General features: G+C 47.7%; 10 protein-coding genes across 11 annotated transcripts; 7 read left to right on the plus strand and 3 right to left on the minus strand.

Annotated features, from left to right (window-relative positions):
• Nucleotides 1–95: 95 nt before the first annotated feature.
• Nucleotides 96–3,778, plus strand: SPPG_02001 (uncharacterized protein). The gene is made up of 8 exons (XM_016750305.1): nt 96–640; nt 715–989; nt 1,053–1,255; nt 1,320–1,395; nt 1,493–2,243; nt 2,303–2,536; nt 2,606–2,806; nt 2,880–3,778. The coding sequence occupies exons 1-8, from the start codon at nt 398–400 to the stop codon at nt 3,696–3,698; spliced, it is 2,802 nt and encodes a 933-aa protein (XP_016610959.1). The 5' UTR covers nt 96–397; the 3' UTR covers nt 3,699–3,778.
• Nucleotides 3,675–4,402, minus strand: SPPG_02002 (uncharacterized protein). Its single transcript, XM_016750306.1, has 3 exons — nt 4,254–4,402; nt 4,011–4,186; nt 3,675–3,946 (listed from the first exon to the last, which is right to left on the minus strand). Exons 1-3 carry the CDS (start codon nt 4,382–4,384, stop codon nt 3,801–3,803), a joined length of 453 nt encoding a protein of 150 aa, XP_016610960.1. The 5' UTR covers nt 4,385–4,402; the 3' UTR covers nt 3,675–3,800.
• Nucleotides 4,403–5,123: 721 nt separating this feature from the next.
• SPPG_02003 (uncharacterized protein) lies at nt 5,124–7,027 on the plus strand. Its single transcript, XM_016750307.1, has 8 exons — nt 5,124–5,253; nt 5,350–5,375; nt 5,442–5,628; nt 5,699–5,866; nt 5,936–6,252; nt 6,321–6,473; nt 6,548–6,674; nt 6,739–7,027. Exons 1-8 carry the CDS (start codon nt 5,167–5,169, stop codon nt 7,006–7,008), a joined length of 1,335 nt encoding a protein of 444 aa, XP_016610961.1. The 5' UTR covers nt 5,124–5,166; the 3' UTR covers nt 7,009–7,027.
• A 575-nt stretch (nt 7,028–7,602) lies between these two features.
• Nucleotides 7,603–8,700, plus strand: SPPG_02004 (uncharacterized protein). The gene is made up of 5 exons (XM_016750308.1): nt 7,603–7,720; nt 7,801–7,836; nt 7,925–8,070; nt 8,145–8,220; nt 8,420–8,700. The coding sequence occupies exons 1-5, from the start codon at nt 7,679–7,681 to the stop codon at nt 8,621–8,623; spliced, it is 504 nt and encodes a 167-aa protein (XP_016610962.1). The 5' UTR covers nt 7,603–7,678; the 3' UTR covers nt 8,624–8,700.
• A 155-nt stretch (nt 8,701–8,855) lies between these two features.
• On the plus strand, nt 8,856–11,257 carry SPPG_02005 (uncharacterized protein). Its single transcript, XM_016750309.1, has 6 exons — nt 8,856–9,179; nt 9,234–9,399; nt 9,459–9,495; nt 9,557–9,748; nt 9,812–9,917; nt 9,970–11,257. Exons 1-6 carry the CDS (start codon nt 8,938–8,940, stop codon nt 11,096–11,098), a joined length of 1,872 nt encoding a protein of 623 aa, XP_016610963.1. The 5' UTR covers nt 8,856–8,937; the 3' UTR covers nt 11,099–11,257.
• Nucleotides 11,258–11,347: 90 nt separating this feature from the next.
• On the plus strand, nt 11,348–12,549 carry SPPG_02006. Of its 2 annotated transcripts, none has more exons than XM_016750311.1 (5): nt 11,348–11,553; nt 11,614–11,804; nt 11,879–11,904; nt 11,970–12,022; nt 12,097–12,549. In XM_016750311.1, exons 1-5 carry the CDS (start codon nt 11,456–11,458, stop codon nt 12,320–12,322), a joined length of 594 nt encoding a protein of 197 aa, XP_016610965.1. In that variant the 5' UTR covers nt 11,348–11,455; the 3' UTR covers nt 12,323–12,549. The 2 variants fall into 2 exon arrangements, with proteins under 2 accessions (XP_016610965.1, XP_016610964.1); XM_016750310.1 differs by having other exon boundaries at nt 11,614–11,795.
• A 141-nt stretch (nt 12,550–12,690) lies between these two features.
• SPPG_02007 (pentatricopeptide repeat domain-containing protein) lies at nt 12,691–15,035 on the minus strand. Its single transcript, XM_016750312.1, has one exon. The coding sequence runs from the start codon at nt 15,017–15,019 to the stop codon at nt 12,824–12,826; it is 2,196 nt and encodes a 731-aa protein (XP_016610966.1). The 5' UTR covers nt 15,020–15,035; the 3' UTR covers nt 12,691–12,823.
• Nucleotides 15,036–15,488: 453 nt separating this feature from the next.
• Nucleotides 15,489–18,589, minus strand: SPPG_02008 (uncharacterized protein). The gene is made up of 3 exons (XM_016750313.1): nt 18,089–18,589; nt 17,157–17,572; nt 15,489–16,927 (listed from the first exon to the last, which is right to left on the minus strand). The coding sequence occupies exons 1-3, from the start codon at nt 18,582–18,584 to the stop codon at nt 15,584–15,586; spliced, it is 2,256 nt and encodes a 751-aa protein (XP_016610967.1). The 5' UTR covers nt 18,585–18,589; the 3' UTR covers nt 15,489–15,583.
• Nucleotides 18,590–19,283: 694 nt separating this feature from the next.
• Nucleotides 19,284–21,386, plus strand: SPPG_02009 (uncharacterized protein; the record flags this gene model as incomplete). Its single annotated transcript, XM_016750314.1, has 10 exons — nt 19,284–19,395; nt 19,450–19,821; nt 19,910–19,970; nt 20,031–20,236; nt 20,307–20,377; nt 20,651–20,714; nt 20,784–20,800; nt 20,867–20,977; nt 21,061–21,139; nt 21,199–21,386. The coding sequence occupies 10 exons, from the start codon at nt 19,284–19,286 to the stop codon at nt 21,384–21,386; spliced, it is 1,281 nt and encodes a 426-aa protein (XP_016610968.1).
• A 237-nt stretch (nt 21,387–21,623) lies between these two features.
• On the plus strand, nt 21,624–23,282 carry SPPG_02010 (protein phosphatase regulator SHP1). The gene is made up of 8 exons (XM_016750315.1): nt 21,624–21,730; nt 21,801–21,838; nt 21,901–22,136; nt 22,205–22,273; nt 22,342–22,400; nt 22,458–22,540; nt 22,596–22,705; nt 22,764–23,282. The coding sequence occupies exons 1-8, from the start codon at nt 21,667–21,669 to the stop codon at nt 23,212–23,214; spliced, it is 1,110 nt and encodes a 369-aa protein (XP_016610969.1). The 5' UTR covers nt 21,624–21,666; the 3' UTR covers nt 23,215–23,282.
• Nucleotides 23,283–23,545: the final 263 nt, after the last annotated feature.

Genomic DNA, 23,545 nt, shown 5'->3' on the forward strand with positions numbered 1-23,545 from the left:
TATCCTTACTCAAGAGTTGCGGCAAAGAATCAAGGTTGGGACCAGGAGAAGGCGCTTTATATATGGTTCTAGTTGCCATGGCTACGATGGAGAATTCTGGTCACCTGATGTGGTGAACACCTGGCTTACACTCGTTGGGTGTCAGAGCACAGCTCTCCAGTTTCCCATTCTTGTCCATAATGAGCGCGCTCACCAGGTAGATGGTTCCGACATTTCTTATGCAGCTGGTTTACCTCTCGTGTCGAGCCCGAACTACCCCCTCCATCGGTCTAGTGCCGTCGGAGAAGTCAATATTCGAGTGTTTGTGGTCTCCGTCGTCCACAGCGTCGTGATATCTCTCACTGCAGGGCCCGTTGGCTTCCCTTGTTTACGTTCAGTGGATAGGAGAATTTGAAAAATGCGTCACGGCTCCCCACCTGTTCGAGGCTCCTCGCCCATGGTGGCTGCGTCAACGGCGTCACTGTCCTCTTCAGCTGGGGCGCAGGCAAACTTTTCAAGCTCAAGCCGTATGGGAAGCACGGGACGGGCGGAGCAGATTATTCAAAACGTGTATTCAAAAGTGGCTCAAGTCATTGTTCAGGCGCGCGCTACTGAACACGCTCGAAGATCTTTGTCGTCGGGCAGAAAGCTGAACAAATGGGTAAGAACATCCACGCCATCTTGTGCTAGATGGGCTACATGTGTCTAATCACGATTCGATTGTTTAAATCATAGTTCAATTTGGAAACTTTGGATATTGAAAGTCTAAAGGAAGAACTGAAATATTGGCGGGCGCATGCCATAACGTCGCCACAACCTCCTCCACTCATCATCGACATATTCCTGGATCTATCAGCATTGACAGCAAGTCAAGTTTTGATGCTTCGTGACGAACTCACTCAACGCCGTCAGCGGATTGGACACGAGCATCTGCAAGCGGTAGATCCATCTACCGGCATTTCTGGGCGCCACAAATCGGTGCTTTTGGAATCGTGGCAGTTGACGTTGTCGTAAGTTTATTACGTCAAGCTTCAATACGCAACAGATTACTGATACTGTGATCGTCTCTTCAGACATCCAATAGCGTCACAGGCACCTGAGCTCCCCGTGGTCTATAAAAAGTCTGTTGCTCTGTTCCGCTCATTGTATAGCTATGTTCGGCTTCTGCCGGCATATCGATTGTATAGAAAGCTGCGAAGGCAAAAGGATGGGAATCTGGGCATCGGCTACAGACTGTCAACCTCACGGGTAATGCCAGTTGATGAGGCAGGGCTTGGTAAGTACTATCACAGGATATCGAAGTGCATTGCTTTCCTGTATGTTCATTACTGGCCTTGCAGATCAACTCCACAGTAGCGGCGACATGCGACGGGGCCTTTCAGAGTACAACTTTGGATCCATAGATACCCCATTTGGGTGAGTACACCGCCGCCGTCGCTGTACGGCGAAAACCCAAGACCTCCACGCTTACGGTGTCATATCTTACAGTATTCCGCTCTTCATTTTATTTCAGAGTGTTTAGTCTTCACGTTAATTACCGGTTGGAATGCGACTTTTCCGTTGAGGATCCCGAGGCGGTGTTGGGCACCCGCCTTGGAGATATGGACGAGCACTACTTTTCTCCCCGATCGTTGGACCGAGCCCGTGATATTGGAAGTGGACCTTTGTTATTACAGCAAGCTCGCCGCAGCAGTTCTTCATCGAGTCGTCGCGGGGTTATTCATCAGAATGATGACATGACTAGAACAAGTTCTGCTGGTTCGTTGCCGCGGCGGACGAGTCGTTATGGATCACAAACGTCGGTGCACTCACAGGACGGATTTCATACTGGGAGAGATTATGGTAGGGGAGGCGTCCCTCCAGTCAATATTCCGCCGGGATCATTACCGACTCGTGTAGGACATCGCCATTCGTATTCGACAGCGTCAACTTCATCGTCACCGGGAGTTTTCCAGTTCCAAAGGACAGGGACTCCCTCTCCTTCTTCCCATCACTCATCCAGCCAGCAACATCTGATGGATCGCAGACAGTCATGGCAAGTATCACCGGCTTCTAACCCATCTGTGGCCGCGTTCACTCCCCCATCTGCTGCGTTCAGCATGGGAGGTCGTCAGGATTTTGAGAATGCTCGCTTTAATGAACCGCCACCGTTTTCGGCAAACACGGATGTTGCGGAACCCCAGGTGGTACCAGAGATTCTCACGGCTGATGTAATTCCGTTTACCTCTCATAGTCCGCCGTTTGATATGCAGTTATCTAACAAGGTAGGTTTGGACTCAGCAAGCCATTTTTGCATGTGAATCGCTTCTCATACGTTTTGCAGACTCATGCGAAATCCGTACTTGCCCATCGTGCCAGCTTCTCTGTTTCGCGTTCAGCATCACCGGTATCCACGGATCTGGCGCGTCGTCCATCCGTAACTTTCCCGACCGCTTCTGTCCCCTTCAAAGCCGATATTTCGCATTCACCGCCTTCCTTTTTTACTCCTAACTCTTCATCACTCGGCCGTCCGCTCCCGGCCGGATATAAGCTTTCTCCTCCGCCGTTGGCAAACTTGGTGAGTGTGTACCGGAGCGCAGAATTGGGCTGCGCCCTTTAACTTACTACTACTGCCAAATCTTGCAAGAGTTCTGGGAGTGGGTCCAGTGCAATGGAACTCGGTGAATTCTTCCGGACGCTTGAACTCGGTCGGCGCTCTCTGAGAATCTCCGATACGCCAAGCGGTGAGGGTACCGCTTACGGAGTAGACAACTGCGGTCCTGGAGGGCATGAAGGATCAATTATGAATGCGGCCGATTCTTCTTTAGCCAGACTATCCAGAACAAAGGTGGTTATTTGTTGTTCAGTGTATTGCAGACATTCGGCGAGAGGAGTAGCTAATCTTCTTTCCTAATCTCAAGCTGGTACTGGCTCGGTATCGAGAGTTAAATGAACTTAATGCGGCCTTTTCGAATTCTCTTTCAGAATTCATTGCATCCGAAGAACTTGACGGTCCGTCGGAGATGGGCGAATCACATCCGCAGGCAGTAGTCGAAACCATCTCACCGAGCAATGCAGATCCCACGGATCTTGTACTATCTCCTCGGCCATTGGATGCCATAGAGGATTCAAGAAGATTGGAACAACATGACGACGCGGAATATCCCGTTCTGGACACAGAAAGCTTCGCGTTTGATGAGGCCATCGATCGCCCTCGTGTAGGACGAGCAAATTATCCAAATTCCTTGCCTAATCACCTTCAGCCCGTTTCTCACCAACACCACCTTGATCCCACAAGTAGCACACCGATTGCGATGCCTCGAGACCACTTGTCTGGCGGGAGCCCTTTTATGAGGAGAGAGCACAATGATTCGCACGGAGCTGCGCATTTGCGACGGCGGTCGGTCGCCACCCTCCTTCCCGACCACGATCTTGATAAACACCCAGGTCGTCCTCCGGATCGGATGTCTCCCGATCCTCCGATCGCGTCTCCGACACCGAGAACTCGGGATTGGATCCATTCAACTGAATCGTCGCATCATGTCTCTCGACCCAGTATGCATTTATCACCGGGTTGGTCAGGAGGGCAGCGGGATCCTGCATTCCCTTATGGGATGATACAGCAGGAGTTGACCTCAACTCGCCTTTCTAATCCCAGTCATGAATCTAGTGAGGAGGACGAGGAGTTACTGTTTAACATGAGCGGATTAGATCTATGTGATAGTAGGGAGTGTATGTAAATTCAGGAGATTACCGGGTGGGTGATGGGAAATCTAATAAAGTGTATATATCCTGCAATACATGACTATGTACAAATGGATGCCAAGTTTCCAAAAATTAAGCTATTGCGTTGATGCGCTCTTCTTTTTCTTTTTCTTTTTCCCAATCTTTTCTCTGTCCAAGTATGAAGATAGCACATCCCGTGGCTTCTTGATGGCTTTGGAAGATGTTGCGAGTCTATGTAAAAGCTCCTCCTCGTCATCTCCAACTATTACAAACGAAAACCAGTGAGCATGATAAACTCGGAACGAGCGCGAGGCAACGAAGCCAACCTTTTTGCTCCACTGGTTTACGTTTTTCCGAGCCTTCCAACCTCGAGTCTGCTTCCCCTCTTCCGTTCGGGTCCAAGCTCACGGCACCATTCGATCCTACATTGCCCACCAACTTTCTTTTCAGTTGAGCCTGACGTTTAGAGGCGGCAGGATCGCCCGAATATAGTGCTGTTACACTGTAGTAAAGGAATAGAATTAAGTACATGGCTTTGGGGACCGCTGCATCGTCACGAGTGATATCACCTCGTCTTTACGGAAGGTTGTTTCTCCCTTTCAGAAGGTGATGGTTTAGGAAGCCAGCTAGAAACCAACTGGCGTACAAGACCAACTGATACTTCAGCTTTTGCTCTAATGTCCTCTACATTTTCGTCCATAATGAATTGGGAGGTAGATCATGCATTGTTTCCGTTTTCTCGACGATAGTGTAATCTGAGATTAGCCACGTGAGCTGCGCCACTTGAGGAATAACAAGATATCGTCAAACGATGCAGATATTATATCCAATGAATCATTCCTTCCCAGAACACGAATTTTGGTATGCTTTAGTTATTACCATGGTCATATAAGTAGCTAGTTACTATCCAATAAAGTATTGCTAATCTAACGAGCTATTTCGAGGTGTCATCGTATACGACTGTTTTAGTCGGATAACGCCAATGTCAGAGCGTCCAAACAGATCAGACAAGTCTGCGCCATGCAGTTGATGCACCACCTCACGGGGCATTCGGTAGCGGAATTATGTTTGGAAAGAATGGCAGGGGTGCAGAGCTATCAGTGATTATTTTTGTTACTGGAAGGATAGTGGGTTGCAAAAACATTATAAGGAGTATCTTGTAGCACTATCTATGGATTGAACATCATCAAGCCCGTAGCACGACATTTCTAGGGGCTATAGCGGTATGCGTAGACCAGATCTGCGGTTTGGTGAAGCCGTTAGCGTAAGCTAGTTGGATCACATATAGTAGTGTAACTAGCGTATTGCCAACAAAAAGAAAAGCGAATGTTAAAAGTTATGTGCTATATTCGGCAGTAGCCAGGAATCATCAGTGATATGAGAAGTGTTACCAATCTCGATCGTAATAACTCCGACGCGTCATTAGATCGGTTATTACTAGCAGAACAAGTGCTCAACAAGTGGTAGAAACGAGAAAGGGCAATGACATTGCAAGTCTCTGACTACCTGGACAGTTATCTTCAGCTGTGTAATGAGCGAGATGTGTTCGTAATTGGATCGTTCAGGAAGGTTTGTAGCTGGCCAGTTAATTTCGAGTCCGGTATTCTACAATATCAAACTTTCTTACCACTTTTTGTTCCATGCACTTTTCTCCTATATTCCCAGTCTCTGCAAGGTGCGGTAGAAGGCGGGTAGGTCTTACGGCATTATATAGGAAATTTGTTATGGTCCTACTGACGCTCAATGTTGGCTTGCAGTCCAGTCCCAGAAACATTCAAACTTAACGGAAATCAACCTGACTTGTCAAATGCCCGTCTAAAGGACTCTTATATCGATATAATTTTGAGTCCTTTATCACGTTCTGGGGCATTTCTACGGGAGTTGGATTTAAGTTGTAATGAGATTGGCGATGTGGGCGCAGGGGTACTAGCCGCTTTCCTAAAGGTACATCTTAGCTCCAGGTTGACGAACAGTTTTGTTTTTGTTAATGTATTCTGACTATTTAGTTCACCAGGACGATATGTCACTAGAGGTACTCGATCTGCATTCAAACAATATTGGTTCCAACGGTGTGACAGCTTTAGCAAGAGCATTGCATGTCAATGATAAATTGAATGTTCTGGATTTGAGCGACAATGTGGCTGGGAACGAGGGAGGAATGGAGCTGGCAAATATGTTGCAGGTTTGATACTGGACGAGATTTGAGGTGCTTTTGACTAACGGGTTTCCTAACCGTCTCGTGAAATGACAGATAAATTCCACTCTAACACACCTACACTTGCGCAACACGTTCCTTACGGCTACTCCGCTGGTAGCGCTAGCAACTGTCCTCCGGAACAACACCACTCTCATCAGATTGGATATCTCAAATAACCACCATTACACAACCAATCTAACACAGTCACTCTCAAACGATGTCATGATGCATATGACCAGGATGCTTGCGCTGAACTATACTTTGAGGGAGATTGCATTGGCGAAGATGGGAGTGACGGACTGGCAGGTTATGGAATATTGGGCTCGAGCTCTAAAGACGAATCTACGGATTGAAATGGTTGATCTGAGCTGGTGAGTGACTTGTCTACCATGTGATTTCGGTCCTGAACTAGACACGATTTCTGCCATGCTCTATGCAGTAATCGCATTTCACGGGACGGAGGAGTATCAATATGCAGATCATTGTATAATCACCCATCACTCGGCACACTCAAGTTGAGCCGGTGTTCAATTCAGGATGAGGGAGCAGAGGCTGTTAGCCAAATGCTGCAGAATAACTTTGGGCTTCAAAGGTTGGTCCATATCTGGATGTATCACAGGCAGCGTTGCAACCAAAGGCTTATTTTCTGCATTAAATATCAACTAGTTTGCATTTGGACTACAATGCCATAACAGGAAAAGGGCTCGTCGCCATCGCTCAAGCGTTCACAAAGAACTTCTCTCTTAAACAGATCAAATTATGGGGCAACAAGTGGGATGTGGAAGCTTGCGAGGTCGGCATATCAATTACGAACTGACAGTTTCGCGCTACTTTGCTGACACTTGATCAATTTGCAGGCTTGGGCAAAACTCGTGGGTGGACCTGTTGCAAACATTGCATACGGTGATGATCTGAGCGGGACCATTGTTGAAGCGAATCAAATGTTTCCTCGCGATGGCCGAAGAACTGTCAGTGTGCGGGCGCTCTCAGCCAAAGAGAAGGGAGCAGGCAATGTGCAACCACGGAATTACGATGACCCTAGAGTCAACCGAAGATTCAAAGAGTCGGAGATAGACGTAGTATTCTATGCAGTTGAGGGTGTATTAAGTGTTGCTAGAAGAGATTGATTGCAGGTGCAGCTGGTAACGAGTCCATCCTGATTGAAGGCGTTTAATGTTAGCTTTGTGGCCCTTCCTTCATAGCTTCGAAAGCCAATCATTGTCCCGAAAATTATCCGCTACGTCAGCTGCTACAATGCCCCGCATAACATGCCAGCACTTGTCCAGTTTGACAAAACATAAACATCGCGGTCTGTTAACAGTCATCGGTCAACAAGGCTGACCAGATCGCCAAACTTTGGCGGGCTGAAGCAGCCGCTAATATTGGAGCCAAGGATATCGGTGCAAGCTGGGTATAAAACAAAGGTCACAACCAAGGCTGTGCAGTCACAAAAGGGAAAGAAACACATACAGGGATCGCGGTGAGGTGAGCGGGGATATATGTCGATCGCGGGGCGGAGGGAAGATAGGAAAAGCCGGCTGGCGTATTTATGGCAGCAGGTTCTTGTCGGAAGGCAAATGACGTGCAAGAGGACCGGGCGACCCGGATACAGCGTGAGAATCGTGGCGGCATCGTAAAGTTAGGTAGACCAGTTGAACTACAGAACTCAATCGCTGTTTGATTTCAACCCGTTGCCGTGGCAACTGCATTGACGGCTGCCTGAAGGCTGGTCGGAACAGTCAACATCCTTCCATCAACCGGGAGGATCCCTTGATTGCGTCGTCCACCTTTTTCACCATGTTGTCTGCAACTCGAACCGTTCTTGCTCGCCGGCTTATGGTAGAGTAGCGTGAAAGTGGGCTTTTGTGTCTTTCAATCATTACTGACGCTCCAACCTTCCTTTTGGTCACCCAATGCAGACCCGTGCTCCTGCGTGTTCCCGTGCCTTCTCTCAGGTATATTCCTCTCGATTCCAGCACACACAGTAGATGGACTACTTTGCCAAACTTTGGAGCATATCAGTGACTTGTTCATGCCTTGCAGACCCCCGCTTCCCTTGGCCTCTTCAGCGACTACGTTAAAACCCTCAAGACCAATGTCAAGGAGATTACCTCCGAGCAACTGAACGCAAAGCTCACAAAGGATCCTGTCAATGGCCCACCACCTACGGTACATGTTCTTGACGTCCGGTAAGTGTCGACTTGGGTAGACAATGCGCGTTCGTACGCGACCTTGCTAGACGCTCACCGCGTTTTCTTCACAGCGAGACATATGAATGGAATGAAGAGCACCTTCCTTTTGCTGTGTACACGGGAAGAGGATGCCTGGAACGGGATATTGTAAGTACTGGTCTTCTTTTATCTATTTATGGGGCATTTTGTATGGGGAATGGTTGGCAATTAGGCAGGTCCCTCTGCCGATGACAGCCATCATATCAAGTTCCAGAAATCGATGCGGCTGTGCTTGATAGACGAGCTGTCGTCCACCTCCAGCGCTAGTTATACCTGCGACTTACGATGATGGTTGTGACTTTTCTAGGAGGGCCTCATTCCGGATCAGTTTGACGAAATTATCCTCTACTGCGCTGGAGGAAACCGGTCGATTGTTGCTGCCGACTCGCTTCAAAAGATGGGCTACAAGAATGTGTACAGCTTGGCTGGTGGCATTGGTGGATGGAAAAAGGACGGATATCAAATTGTGCAAAACTTCAAGACCTACTCTGATCAAGTGAAGGGATACTAGGCCAGAGCTGTGCGCATGTCATCGTAGTTTAGACTACAAAATAAATATATATCGCATCTAGATGCCATACAAATGTGTTTTATGTTGATCAATATGCATTGGCCCTGGGGGCAAAAAGGCCAAATGGACGAAAGTTTCTGATTGGGGGGCACAGCCATGATCAATATCACACTTTTCACGTGTTTACGTGGTCTGCGATGCAGTGTGTCAAACAAGTGTCCTTTCCAAAAGGTGTGTGTGCTGCGAAACCCTGGGGCTGGCGGTGAGCGGTTGGGGGTTAACCAACCAAGATACCAAATACAGCAGCAAGCGAGATGCCAATGCTCAATCCGGCAGCGAACGGTGCTGAGGGCACAGAACGGCAGCGGAGGAAGAAGACATCAAAGAGCTTGCTGGATTTCTCACTGCATTTGGACGAGAATCGAACAATTTTCACCCCTGGGCAGAAGGTTGAGGGTCATTTACTCGTGTCCTTCTCCATACCCTCCGAGGTCAAACTCCTTCGCATTCGATTTACTGGTGTCGTTCAGACTCAACTTTACAAATCCGACAACAGGTAACTCTCACTACGTGCTTGACTTTATTACACGCAATCTCATTCTCCCTCTAGTAGCTTGACAAGTCAGAATACCTCGACAGTCACACTATTTAAAGAAATTCAGACGTTCTGTGGTAGCGCTGTGCCTGGGGAAATACCAGAGGTTATCCCTGCTGGGGAGCACCGTTTTCCTTTTGCTTTTAGAGTCCCGCCGACTCAATTGCCGGCATCGTTTGAGGTAAGTAGTGGGTTGACTATCGCTATTGGTACATGAATCTAAGCGATCTGATGATCCAGGGACCATATGGTCGGGTCAAATATGAAGTTGCGGCAGGTGAGAAGTGAAAAGACATTCATCGTTAATCGCATGAATTAATCCTTGTCCGTGTGCGCAGTATTGGTTCGGCCGCACCATATGAACAAATTGACGTATCTCAACCTGACGATTCCCTCGACTATGGATGCCACTGACCTCGATTTGATGCAAAGTGCAACCGCTACTGCGGAAGGTCCAGTGGGGTTTTGGTGGTGGCGGTCAGGGCACTTGGAAGTGAACGTGAGCACTCCCAAATCGGGTTATGCGTCGGGTATGGAACTCGCAGCCAAAATACCAATATATAAATCAATGTTGATTGTGATCCTTTTTGCAGAGGAGGTTGTTCCAGTCAAAGTGGAAATCACGAATCACTCTGGAAGTGGTACAATTCTAAAGGAAGTGTATCTGAAGCAGCGTGCGACGTACAAGACGTTCAATGAGTAAGTAGCATACCGTTAGTCATGCTACAATGGAGACTGACAGCGTGTTTAGGACACGAGGACCGAAAACGGAGCGCATTCACCGTCTCGCATTTACGGAGCATTACCCTAGTACGACCCGGAGAGTCAGTCGAGTCATAAATTTTCCCATTCCGTCTACCAATATCATGTCCCCATCCATCAATACGACGATCCTTGACGTCACACATTTGTTGATTGTGAAAGTCTTGAGTAAAGCCAAGTTTAGTAAACCGATAAAAGTGGAGCTTCCCATTGTGATAGCGGGATTTCCTGCTGTGTATTTTGACAATAACTTGACAAGGATGAGTGTGGACACCTTACCCCCTTATGAGCAATCTGAGACTGTGGGGAGACGGCGGAGTAGCACTGTGTCACGACTCAGTCGGGACTTTATCCGTGGTCGGCGTTCACGATCCACTACACGAGAGCGAAGCAGGAGCCGAACCCGAACCTGGAGCATAGGGCGGAGGGGAAGTAGACACAGTGGCTCCAGCCAAGTTGGAGCGGACTGGGAACCGGTCGATGGGGTTGCGCCGGACCTTCCTCCTGTACCCGAACTGCCGGCGCACCTTCGAAGAACTGTCGTTGGGCTGCCCACAACAACCGACACGTTTGTATCTCTCCCGGTCACTCGGGCACGCGGTTCAACCATAAATGCAGAACAAGCCGCAGGGACATCGATGCCAGGTGGGGATACCGAGACGTGTGGCACGACCCCCGTCAATGGCCTATCGATGGCAAGACAGATGGAGCGGCACTCACGGAGGGCCTCTGTGGTCCTCACGACGGGTAATCATGGGATTGAAGGTGAATTTGGCAGTATTGGAACAAGAGTGCAGGAAGATGCTGTGGAAAGTACCCAAGGGGCTTCAATAGATGGGAAAGAGATTGCTGGCAATCAGGACGAAGCAACAGATCAGCCTTTGGAAAGTGCTTTGGAAAGCACAGCAGGTTCTGCTACGCAAGTGTCCAGCGTTAATGTTGAGCAAGACGGTGCAACGCACAGCGATTTAGAACCAGAGTCGGACGTTACGACTGTAGACGAAACCAAGAATGATGACACACATACATTTGAGCAAGCAAGGGAAGGACATGATGAGAACCCGTTGGTTGCGCTACGAAACAAGGATTCGGCAATTATCTTGGAAAACTCTTTGTAAAATACTTTTTGGTTTTTGATTTTGATTTATTTGGGATGATTTTTATGTTTTTTACATGTTTTTTGAAGAATAGTCATCAGTTATATATGTTTGGATGATGTAAAGTAGATCGAGTGTATAGTATATAGTCCTGGAAGAAAAAAGTATTTTTATATCGAGTCTGGTTGTTTATCTTTTTTCATAGTGTTTTTATTGATCTTCTAATTTCTGCCACGTAGTGTGCGATTTTGGACGATGACGATTATATGAGTCATCCCACCCATCAACGCATTCAAAAAGCTTGGCACTCAAGCGGTACTTGCATCAAAACCACCATCAAAAACCCATCCCATTGTTTATTTTTTTTTTCTAAACATCATGTCGCTATTCAATCAGCTAGTATACTACATGCTCCTCACTGAGCTGACATTTTACCTGTTAACACTCATTCCTTTGAGTTTCATCCCAATACCAACGTACGTGGCATCCCCACATTTCCTTACACACATGTTTCTAACATATGTTCCAAACAACAGCCGCAAAAGAATCATGAACAGCATCTCAACCCTCGCAAGAAAAGATCCAATTGTATGGACAGCACGGGTGATATTCCTTGTAATGGCACTCGTGTTTTGGGATACGGTGACGAGGTTGTATCGTATGGAGACTGAGGTGCATCCTAAAGAGGAGGGACATCATTCGCATTTGGATCCGATGGGTATGCAAGGTTTGGACATTTTGTGTTGTTTTTGGGGTGGGATTGTGATGGGGAGCTGATTTATTTTTTGTGTGTGTGTGTAGCGGATTTACAGCAAAAGGCTCGTCGTGTATGTTGAGATTTTTTGTAAAAGATTTTTTGGGATAACGATGGGGTACTAACATGTCATTACAGTTTTATACGCAACGAAACTTGTACTTGTCCCTCTTTGCCATTTTTATGATCCTGTACGTACATGCCATTCGGGTTTATTCGATTGATTCATCTCAACGCGATTCTTACCCTTGTGTGTTTTTTTTAGCGTCGATTATCGTCGCGTCAAGGACCTCTACCTCCAACTCGTATACCAAGAAGAAATTGTCGATTTAAAAAAAAAGATTCGGATGGTGTCGGGGCAGGTTGAGACGTTGACGCATGCTGCTGCTGCTGTTGATGGAGAAAAATTGGAAAAGGTGATTAGTAAGGAAGAAGTGGATGGTGGTGGGGTGCGGAAGAGGGGGGTGGTGGTGGCTGATGCGAGTGAGTAAACGGCGGGTTTGGATTTTGTAGGAGAGAGAGGGGAGGGCTGGTTTATGATGATGCGAGGATGTGGTCGTGGTTTTTAGGAGTTTTGGGTCGAGATTTTCTTCTGCTGTTTTTGCATATTGGGGTAATATGATTTTGTTTTGGACTGTTGCTGCACTTTCTTTTTCAACCACGCCATGTTTTGTTTAAACTACGTTTGCACTCAAGTTTAAAGTGTGGTATAGACCGAGTATTGATAAAATTCGACATCATCACCCATATTTGTTCATGGCATGATGAAATTCTTGCAGGGTGTGCAAGTGACATTCCATCGTTTTACGGATACGCCAAAAAAAAGGGGGATTTGTGCAGTGGTATTCTGTATCTCAGGCTGGATTTTTCCTTGTTCTCTCAAGTTGGTTTTTTCAAATACCAATAGGATATAAAAGTCCATGTTTTCGTAAAATTGCTCTAGTATTCTATTAACAAAACCCACACACACAAAACACACGATCAAACTCCACTTAGTCATCCAAAAACCCCATACCACCTTTCAACCCCCCCAAAAGCACCTCCCCCTTCTCCACCTCCCCTATTTCCCGATACATCCCAACAAGCCCAAAAAGCGTCTCATCCAAAACAACAACACCCTCACTCTGCATCTCCAAAAAAATCCATTCAGCAAGTTCATATTCCCCAAATGCTATATGATTCGCAATAGCCGCTCCAAAAGCCCTTGACAAGAACAGTGGGTGCAAAGAGAGGCGTCGTAGGTCTTTAATGTAATATTGGATCGTTTCGGTCGGGTAGAGATGGACGTAGAGGTCGTATACGACTTTAAGGGATCCAATATCAGGGAGAACGTCATGGGAAAGAAGAGTTTGAAGGACATCTAACGCAGAATATCGATCCCTCGTTCGAGCATAATACCGTAAAAGCGGTGTAACAACAATACTATTCGGCGTAAACTCTTTTGCAAGTTGAGTTAAATGGTTAATCGCCAAATGAGGGGCATTGAGACGACATAATGCGGAGATAATGGTTGAATAGGCTACAAGGAGGGGTGGGTGGCGATGAAAGGGGGATCGAGAAGTTTTGACGAGTTTAGGATGGGTCCGAGAAGATGGGTCAAGTGTTAATCGCCGTAAAAGACGTAACGCAGTCTGCATATCACCCGATTTGGTAAAAGCGTGAATAAGGGTACTCGTCAATACCGGGTCAATAAATTCAGAATGTTTGTTGGCCCATTCGGCGATCGACAGGGCTTTGGTATAATTTTTTGTGCGGATGCAGGCGTCGACGAGCATGCTGAGTATCACGGGGTCGGGTGTACCGTTTTTGGAGTCTAGGAGTTGGGTGTAGAGGGTTTGGGCTTGCTCGGTTTGACCCGTACGGATTAGGCTGTTGATCCATGTTGTCCGGAAATGACCCAATTTGTCCTTGTATCCCAATGATTGGTATTCTTGGATAATATCCAGTGCGGAGGAGAGGTTGTTTTGTTTCATGTAGGCGGCGAGACAGCTGTTGAGGAGCTTGGGTGTTGGTACGAGGTTTTTGGAACGGAGGTCTTTGAGGAGGGTTTCGGCTGCTGGAAGATTGCCGAGTCGAAAGTGGGCTTCAATGAGGGATGTGTAGGCGTATACGGTGGGTATCACGTTGAGGGATGCGAGAGAGGACATGTGTCGTTCGGCGGCAAGGATATTGTCTTGGAAAACGTATGCTTCAATCAATGCGCCGTGAATGTCGGGGGTTTGGGGTACACCCCGTGCCGTCATATCATGAAAATAGGTTTGTAGCTGATCATGAGTACCATGTCGACCCACAGCAATTAATACTTGTCGATACATTTCTTCACTGGGTACCTCCCCACTCGCAACATACGTCTCAAAAGCACTCTCCACCGCACTCACGTCTCCCAATTGTCCAAAGGCTTTGATCTTTTGCGCAACCGCCCAGGCCGGTAACGGTCCTTCCCGCTCCACATCCTCAAGAATCCGCAACGCCTCTTTGGGTCCATACCGATACAAACACGCATCCACCAACATTTCATTCAATTTGGGCAAAAGTAACCCCCGCTCCTTGAATCCAGTGTACAGTCGTACCAGCCCTTCTAGCTTCGATGCAGATCCTACACGTTGTATAGCCAAGACCAACATGTCTACATCCGGTATCATGTCCGATCCCAGCATGGCGTCCACCCATTCGAGGGCTTTGGTATCTGAAAACGTTGACCCGGCATGCTCGACGAGTAATTTGTAGTCTTGGATACTCCATGGACTACCGTGTGTCCAGAGGGCTTTGAGGACGTGTCGGATGGTGCGAGAGATTTCTTTGGTGATGGGGGCGGATTGGAGGAGGGTGAGAAAGTCCCGTAGGGTGGACGTATCAAGAGCCGTCTTACTCGCCTCGACTTGCTCAATCCCCTCGCGCTCGTAAAGAGACGAAAAATGCACACAAGCCACAGAAACATTTCCTTCCTTTACAGCCGTCCGAAAAAGCATTGCATGATCCTCCCCGTCTCTCTTTCTGTCGCTTGTCACATTGCTTCGTACGTCGATCCTCTCCATGTCGTGCAGTGTGTTATCCTTGACTCCATTCAACGATCTATGATTGTCCCCAGCAACCGCCAACCCCCTCCTCCCCCACAAAACTCTTGAACAAGAACCCACCACCCGTAACCTACCCCTCAACACTCTCGTCACCCCAATGACAAGGCGCATTATCACTGTTATTTTTGACTGCGACTGTTAACCCAGGTGTCGTGGGATCTTGCATGTCGACGTTACCATACCAACAGCGCACGGAAGATGAGATAATCACGATCACGGTAGCGTAAGCCGATGTGACAGGGAGCATGTTGACAGCAGAGGAGGTTCTTCATTTGCAGAGTACTTGTCACCAATAAAGTGGCCATAAACTTTATGTGTTTGTGCAGTGTCGGATAGGAATGCTCACAATAGAGTTCCCTGTTGCATGTAAACGCCTCGAGAAACAAAAAGTTGAACATATTTGGCTGCAATTGAGGGCAATCGGTCGAGATTTTTTATTGTTATTGTCGCGGTGAGGTTCCTCACAAACAAAGTGGTCATGACTTGCATGTGTTTGTGTAGTGTTGAGTAGGAATGCACACATAGAGTCGCTGCCTGCACGTTAAAACTCCTCAGCAAACGCATCAAATATCAAAAAAAATCCCACACATCGACAATATACATTCCAAAATATCCAAAAAAAATATTAAAATATAAACAACTAAAAAAAATCCAATGCTTGCTCCAAACAAGCTATCACACCCCAATCCCACAAACAACAAACGCAAGCCACTCACACATCTCCCTCAGACCCGCACTTCCAACCCCCCCAAAATGTCCTTGCCCAGTAACACGCACCAAAACATTTATTCCAACCTCCCGCATCTTGGCAACCCACTTTAACGGCTCATAAAAGCCTACACGCGCGTCTTTTAATCCCGTCGTGACAAATACTTTGATCTTCGACTTGGGGACATTGTAATAAGGCGAGTAGTCCATCATGGCATGAAAGATGTTGATATTGTTTGGATTGCCCCATTCGTAGTACTCGTATGGGACCCATGGCATGGTGGGATCAATCATATCGCCAACGGGGTCCACAAAGGGGACTTGAGTGACGACGAGTTGGACGAGACCGTTGAAACCTGATGAAGACACGGCGGAGCCTGTGATGAGGCCACCTGCACTTCGACCATAGAGTCCGATATGGCCTGGTAAGGCGACTCCCAGGGAAATAAGACCGGAAATGCAATCACGGACGTCAGAGAATGTGAGGTTTTTCGTAGTGTATTTGGCAGAGGTGTACCATTCTGCACCCAGGTCGGCGTCTCCACGGGGATGGCAAATCGCATAGGATATGTTGCGACGGAGGAGTGAAAAGAGGTGGGGAGACCATGTCGGGTCCTGGAATCCTCCGTAGGCGCCATAGGCACTCACGAGGATGGGTGTTGGGTTGCTTGTGGGTGGGGTGAGGAGGGAGATGGGGATAAACGTATTTGGTGTACGGGTGGACGGCACCCAGACGCGGCGTTCCGAAAAGGGTACGGAAACCGTCTTGTGCGTCATGCGTCTTGTGTCTGCGGTACCAAGGTGATGAACATATGACGCATGCGGAACCGTAAACGAGGAATTGGAAAAGAGGAGACAGGAACTGTTGAATTCTGTATAGAGCCGCTGGTCCATGTCTGTGTTAGTCCCAGGGAACAAAGAGTAGGTTTCCAGTGTAGGAGGGACCGGACGCGTCATGGATTGGGATACTAGATCGATGGTGACGACTTGACGCAACCCGCGGACACGCACCCACGCGACCAGATGCAAGGAGAGGAGATCCATACGTTCAATGTATTGGGCATCCGAGGCAGGGAGGACGGGTTCGGGGGGTTTGTCGGAGAAGAGGGCCGAGATGGACATGTTGGAGGCGAGGGCTTGAGCTGTGGGGAGGCGGTGGATGGCATAGTTGGGTGCAAGGGCGTTGGTGAGAATGTAGAAATGGGCATGAGCGTGGTCGATGGTGTAGTGGATGGCGAGAGAGCGGTGGAAGAGGGGGGTGGCGATTGTAGAGTTGATGAGACGGATTTCAGACGTGACCTGACCAGTGACCTGAAAGTAACAAAAGGCGCCGCCGTGAGTGGTGGACCCACGCAATATTTTGTCCAGTAAAACTCAAGAGTCAAATGTGTGCCCACAAAGACAATACGCAACGTGTGTCTGTGTGTGTGTGTCTGTGTGTGTATGGGCAAGTTACGACCCATTATGACATGACGCACTGCGGGCACCCACTCGGTACACGACAAGTGGTCATTCGAAACCTCTTTTCCACGACACGCACCTTGACAAACACAAAAAGACCATCACTGGTGGCATCCACAGCCGTCGTCAGACTCGGATCCTCTTCAACATACACCCACTCTGGTTCACCCCGTTCATCCCTCTTGTCTTGCTTTGGGCACGCACGAGCACACGCTCTCAACACCCACCGCGGAATCCCCCACTGAGGATCCACGGCATTATAATACAAGTAATGCGCGCCGCGGTCCACGGCCCATCGCGCAGAATCATATGAAGGCCATCCGCCCCACATCTTGCCTGTTTTTGTGTCACGAATGTAGAGGGCGTAGGTTTCGGAGCCTGTTGTGTCATAGGAAAAGGCAATGAGGGAGGGATCGCGGGGGTTGACTTCAAAGATGCCCGGAGAAAAGTAGGTTGTGTTTGGAGGGAGGATGGTGTTGTAGTCCAGGACCGTTTCTACAAAAGAGGCGAAACGATATGCAAACGAACATTAGTGAGTGCATAAGTCTGTGCAACGAACGACAGTGAGTACAACGAGCACAACGACAGTTAACAGTGCGCTGACTCTTGCACTCGCCATCATTCTTCACCCTCTCCCTCCATGCGACTATGTGCTATCCACTCGCCGTAGCCACGACGAGCGTTAGCGAGTCGTGGTCCATCTCCATCCCAACCCCTCATCCCACACTCTCTGCTATATCTCCATGACGAGCGTCAGCGAGTCTAGTCCCCAGCCCTGACCCTCAGTACTGCACAGTTCACCCAAGGAACTAGAAGAAAACCAAAGATAGCAGCGCCATCCTGTAGACCACCACCGAGCGCCAACCTGAACGCTAACCAACCCACGAACCCTAACCCTAATCAAACTCCAACCCGAGTCCTAACCCTAAACGCTAACCCGAACCCGATGCGCTAACGAACCCTAACACTCACTCCAAACCCTAACCCCAAACCTAGCCTGAAAACACTCACCCTCGGGACCCAAATCCAATGTGCAAAAACATGCTGTCTCATTAAAGCGCAATCTCCGAAATGTGGCGGGATAAGGGGCAGTGGAGCGAGTGTAGTAGAGATAGCCTCCCTCTTGCCAATACTGTGATACTGCCAACATGTCACATTCTGACTTTGCATAGAGATTGGCCCCCTCGAGTTCCTTCTGAATCTCGCCTTGTAGCCCTCTCTGCCCTCTTAGAGATGCGTCCGTGTACGAGTTTTCTTGCTCAATGTAAGAATAAACGTCTGGGTCCTGTGTGTTGCGTAGCCATGCATAATTGTCCTGTATGCGTGTGCCATGCAAATAAAAGTCAAAAGGTATGCGTTTGGGAGTGGGAATAATAGAGTAGTGAGATGGACTAGAAGAAGAGAGAGAGTAGAATGACCAAGTCAAGGACAAGAGAATAAAAACGAGTGTAATAAAGGGATAAAAAGAGCGAGTCGATTTGAAGAGCATGTGTGCAAGTGTTCCCATTTCCCAATGCCCGAATGCCCAATTCCCAATGCAAACGAGACAAGAGTGTGTGTGAATGTGTGAATAACACGTGATATGATCGTGATGACATAATAATACCTGTGTGTGTGTGTGTGTGTGTGTGTGTGTGTAAATGAGAAAGTAAAGAGAGAATATAAGAAAGAAAAAGAATAAAATGCATGTGGAAATGAGAATAAAAAGAGCAATGAGAGTATCAAATGCGATAGATATGAGAATAGAAATAATAAATACTAAATAATTCATAGAGTAGAAATGATTTCATTTAATAGTCTCTCTCTCTCTCATTTATGATAGATAGATATATAATAGAGTGTGAATGAGAGAATTCAATAGAGATAGAGATTTCACACCATTACTTGTTGTTTTCTCTCTCTCTCTCTCTCTCTGTCTGCCAACTAGACGCTTATTCTCTCTCTCTCTTGTGTGTGTGTGTGTGTGTGAATCTCCCATTATAAACAGCTATTTTCTCTCTCTCTCTCTCTCTCTCTCTCTCTCTCGCGTGGGAATATTTCATTCGTGTGTGTGGGAATATTTTTGACAGCTTCTGTTTTTCACGTGTTTCTTATTAGACTCTTGTTCCCACGCTTCTTTCTTCTTGCTTTTTACTTTTCATCCCATCGTTCTCTTGTTATGATGAGTTGGGATACTCCTTCTACTAGTATCGATCAGGGCTGGAATATGGATTCTATGGATGATCAACCCACAGTGGATACACGCATGGATACAGATACTGTGGGTGCAGAGGGTTGGAAGAACGAGTCTCGCTCTTTTGACGACACTCCCATGCAAGGTATTTTTTTATTGTTTGTGTGTTTTCAGTTTCTTTCTGCTGACTATTATCAAGGAGAGACTTGCCACAATTGTGGAGCAGAGGGGCACAAGGCAAGGGACTGCACAGAGCCTCGCAAACCACGCCAAGGAGAGACTTGTCGCAACTGTGGAGATCCTACTCACTATGCCAAAGACTGTCCTCTGCCCAAAAAGCCAAAGGAAGGAACGGGCTGCATGACGTGTGGATCCTCGGACCATTACGCCCGTGATTGTCCAGAGAGGACACGCGAGCGCACCCGTGCTTCCGACGAGGAATTGATTGCCCTCTGGGAATCCTTTATTACGGCTGATGATGATGGGGAATTTGATGAGATTAGAAGGATTCTCTTGGCCATTATGGACAAGGATCCCGATGAAACGTGGCCTGGTCTCGAGAAGAGGCTGCGTAATTCTGGCTGCAAGCAAGTATCCCTTGCACTCATTGACCATGTTCCAATACGCTTACACACTTGACAGAACGCATGTGGTGGCAGAACCTCGCATGTTGCCCCCCAACAAGGAACTCGCTGATAACCAGGGTCACGGCAACAAGCGGTAATTCAATATCTTGTTGCCATTTTTAACCCGCCTTTTACTAATCTCCTTTGACTTTAGCTACGAGATTACATTCATTAGGAACCCCCGCGTTCTCAAATTCAAGCTCAAGGACGACGATGCAAAGACGGCCAATGCTGAACGGCTCAAGGACGCGGGCACCATTCGCGAACGGTTCAAAGTGAATGGCAAATTCGAGTTGCCCGACTGGCAGATGGAGGGTCTGACGGCCACTCAGAGAAACATTGCCAATAATGCCTGTCTTTGTTGCGGCAAGTCTTTTTTTTCAAATTCACCACGCCCAGTCACGTACATGCTCTGATTTAATCAACGCAGGTTCCACTGAGCACAGGACCAAAGAATGTAGCGAGGAACGTGAGCGGCCCAAAGTCGGCATTTGCTTCAAGGTAACTCTTGGTTGCAAAAATGTGTTGAGCAACTATTGACATTTGTCATGTACAGTGCGGCGAGTCTGGACATCATTTCCGTACATGCCCCAATCCCGATCGTACGTGCTTGTCTCGATCCATGCACTCTAGAGTCCTAGACACTAATGCATTCTTGTCCATTTTCATGACTTGCACACACACACACACACAGCGGCACGTATGAATACGGGGTGCCGTCGTTGTGGCAAAGAAGGTCACAGGGTATGCATGCATGTTATTTGATACTTTTAGGTCGTGCAGTCATCTCAACTGACGGATAACAGGCATCCGATTGTCCCGAGCCCGACACCAGGACGTAGGTAGCAATCCATTATTGAACTTGCAGCAATTTTAACATTTCGTTTTCTTGCAGCATAACGTGCAGGCGCTGTGAAAAAGAAGGTGGGTCAACATGAAACGCAAACTCGATCCATGGCAATGCTGACGCCAGTGTGTTTGATTTTCTAGGGCACAAGGCGAGCGAATGTCCTGAACCCGACACTCGTACCTGCAACAATTGCGGTGAGCCCGGCCACAAGCAAGCAGAGTGCACCGAGCCCCGCAAACCTCGCGGCGGAGGTAGTGCCTGCTACAAGTATGTGACCTTTTCCATGTCCTATTCAACTCTGTACTGACGCGTGGGGGTGGATAGTTGTCAACAGGAAGGTCATTTATCCAAGGACTGCACTGAGCCGAGGAGGGAACGCAGGCCAATGAAGTGCCACAAGTGTCACCAAGAAGGTATTTCACGGTAGACGCCAGCATCCACACGGTATGGCTTTTTCTGACGCTTTTGATAGGCCACAAGGCTGCGGATTGCACTGAATCTGGTGGCGACTATTCCAACGACGGCTATTCTGGCGGGTACGGAAACAATTCGACCGGTGACAATGATGTTACCATGCAAGATTCCGCTTCGAGTGCCGCCGCGTTTGATAGCAACTGGAACCCCCAAGAAGAAACGCCCCAAGTCGGGGGAGGCTGGTAAAGAAGCAGACATTTTGAAAACAGCGATACCCACTGGTGTTTGTTTGTCGTGCGTTGGTCATGATGACAAGGCTTTGCGAATGTGATTTAAAAAAATTGTGTAAAATGTTGCGAGAGATGCTGTCAAAATAAAAATGGAATTGCGAAATGAAAATCCAGAACCCCCAAACCCCGATCGCCACGCCACATGCGCCACATTGACGCAAGCTAGTAGACAAGGCGCGTGTCTACTAGTAATAGTTTTGGTTCAGCAACGATTGAGCGACTTATTGAATTCAAATATGGCCGATGCACAAGAAACCATCAAGCAATTTACGGGGATCACTGGGTGCACAGAGGATCAAGGTGTGTGTGTGGGTTGTGCTGTTGTTCAAGACTTTAGTAAGCTTACCAAGTACGTTCCCTTGTCTTGTAGCCAAATTCTTTTTGGAAGCCAATGGATGGGATCTAGAGGTACTGCAACCCGCTCCACATTGATTCTATTACTGCGTCTCGTGCTCATACATACTGTCTAGTCTGCCACGAGCAGCTACTTTGAAGATTCCTCTGAACCGGGCACATCCACCCGTCCATCTGGACCCACCAGCGCAACACCGCACACTGAACCCGCACCACCTTCATCATCATCATCATCATCGTCTCGACCCACCCGCGACACACGCGTCAAAACGTTTCGAGACCTCATGGAAGGACAAGCAGCAAGTGATAGCGAAGAAGAGGATCAAACTTTTTTTGCGGGTGGTGAAAAATCGTAATGTTATTCGTCATTTGAATTTTTACTTTTATGCACATGTTTGACTGGTATTGTTTTTTTGTTAGGGGGTTGATGATGCAGGGTGGACCCAAGAGTGATCAGCTTGTTAAAAAGATTTTGGATAAAGCTGCCAAGTATGTTTTTTTCTTGTATTAGGTTTTGGATCTGTGCGAAAGATATTAAAATGTGTTGAATGTTTTAGATCTGGACCAGCCCCTGAAGAATTTAAAAAGAATGAAAAAAAGACGTTTGTCGGCGCTGGTAATGTTCTTAGTTCCTGTTTTTTTCAAAATGGTTTTTGTTTATGGTTTTATATAGGATACCGGTTGGGATCCGAGGATGAACCCGTTGGTCCATCTACACCGGCCGTTCAACCCTCTGCGCGGACAGCACCCGAACCCGTACGTTCCCTCCAAACCCTTGTAAAGAAAATTTGACTAAATATTTTATCAAAAGGTTGAACGTCATTTAACGTTTTGGCGAAACGGGTTTAGTATTGATGATGGGCCGTTACGGGGGTACGATGACCCCGAATCTCAAGAATTTTTACGAGCCATTAATAGCGGGTACGGTATCCAACACCCATCTTGCACACACATCACTCTTTTAATTCCCTTTTTTTAGACGTGCACCCACCCACCTCCTCAATGTCGCCTACGACCAACCCGTCGAAGTCAAAGTCACGCGAAACCTTGAACAAGATTACATCCCACCCCCCAAGAAACCCGTAGCAGCATTTTCAGGAAGCGGACAACGATTAGGTGGTGTGACGAGTACCCTCCCCGGGTCCTTCCCCCCATCCCAATCAAGTACAACAAACACGACGTTGGAAATCAACCCATCTCTCCCGACCACGACCCTCCAACTCCGTCTTCCAGATGGTACACGTCTCCCCATTCAATTGAATACGGTGCATACACTTGGGGATGTCCGGAGGGTTCTTGGGAGTCGACCTGATGTCAGTGCGAGGCCTTTTGGGTTTTTTTCGAGTTTTCCGACAAAAGAGTTGAAAGAGGATGTGTCTGTTGAGGAGGCGGGGGTTTTGGGGGCTGTTGTTGTTGTTAGGTGGATTTAAGAATTGTGGGTTTTGTTGATGTACATGTTGCAAATAATACATATATTCTTTTGCAAACAAGATGTCTGTATGGCAATGCGCCCATTATGCGATTTGATATACAGTGCATAGTGTAGAGGTGACATAAAAACTGGCACTAGCTACTACACCAGGGAATAAACCGGCGACAACCGGTTCGGAAAAGCTAAGCTACTAATAGGCAATTATACACGCAATACGTAACCGTTGGTTCTAACCGGATAATTGCCCACCACCACACGCGGTCCCTACTAGGCCTTGATCTGGAACTCTTGATGGCATTGAAGCCAGAGTCTTCGCAAGAGAGTTGATA

The sequence above is a fragment of the Spizellomyces punctatus genome (genome assembly GCF_000182565.1).
Source record: "Spizellomyces punctatus DAOM BR117 chromosome Unknown supercont1.3, whole genome shotgun sequence".
Classification (NCBI taxonomy): Eukaryota; Fungi; Chytridiomycota; class Chytridiomycetes; order Spizellomycetales; family Spizellomycetaceae; genus Spizellomyces; species Spizellomyces punctatus.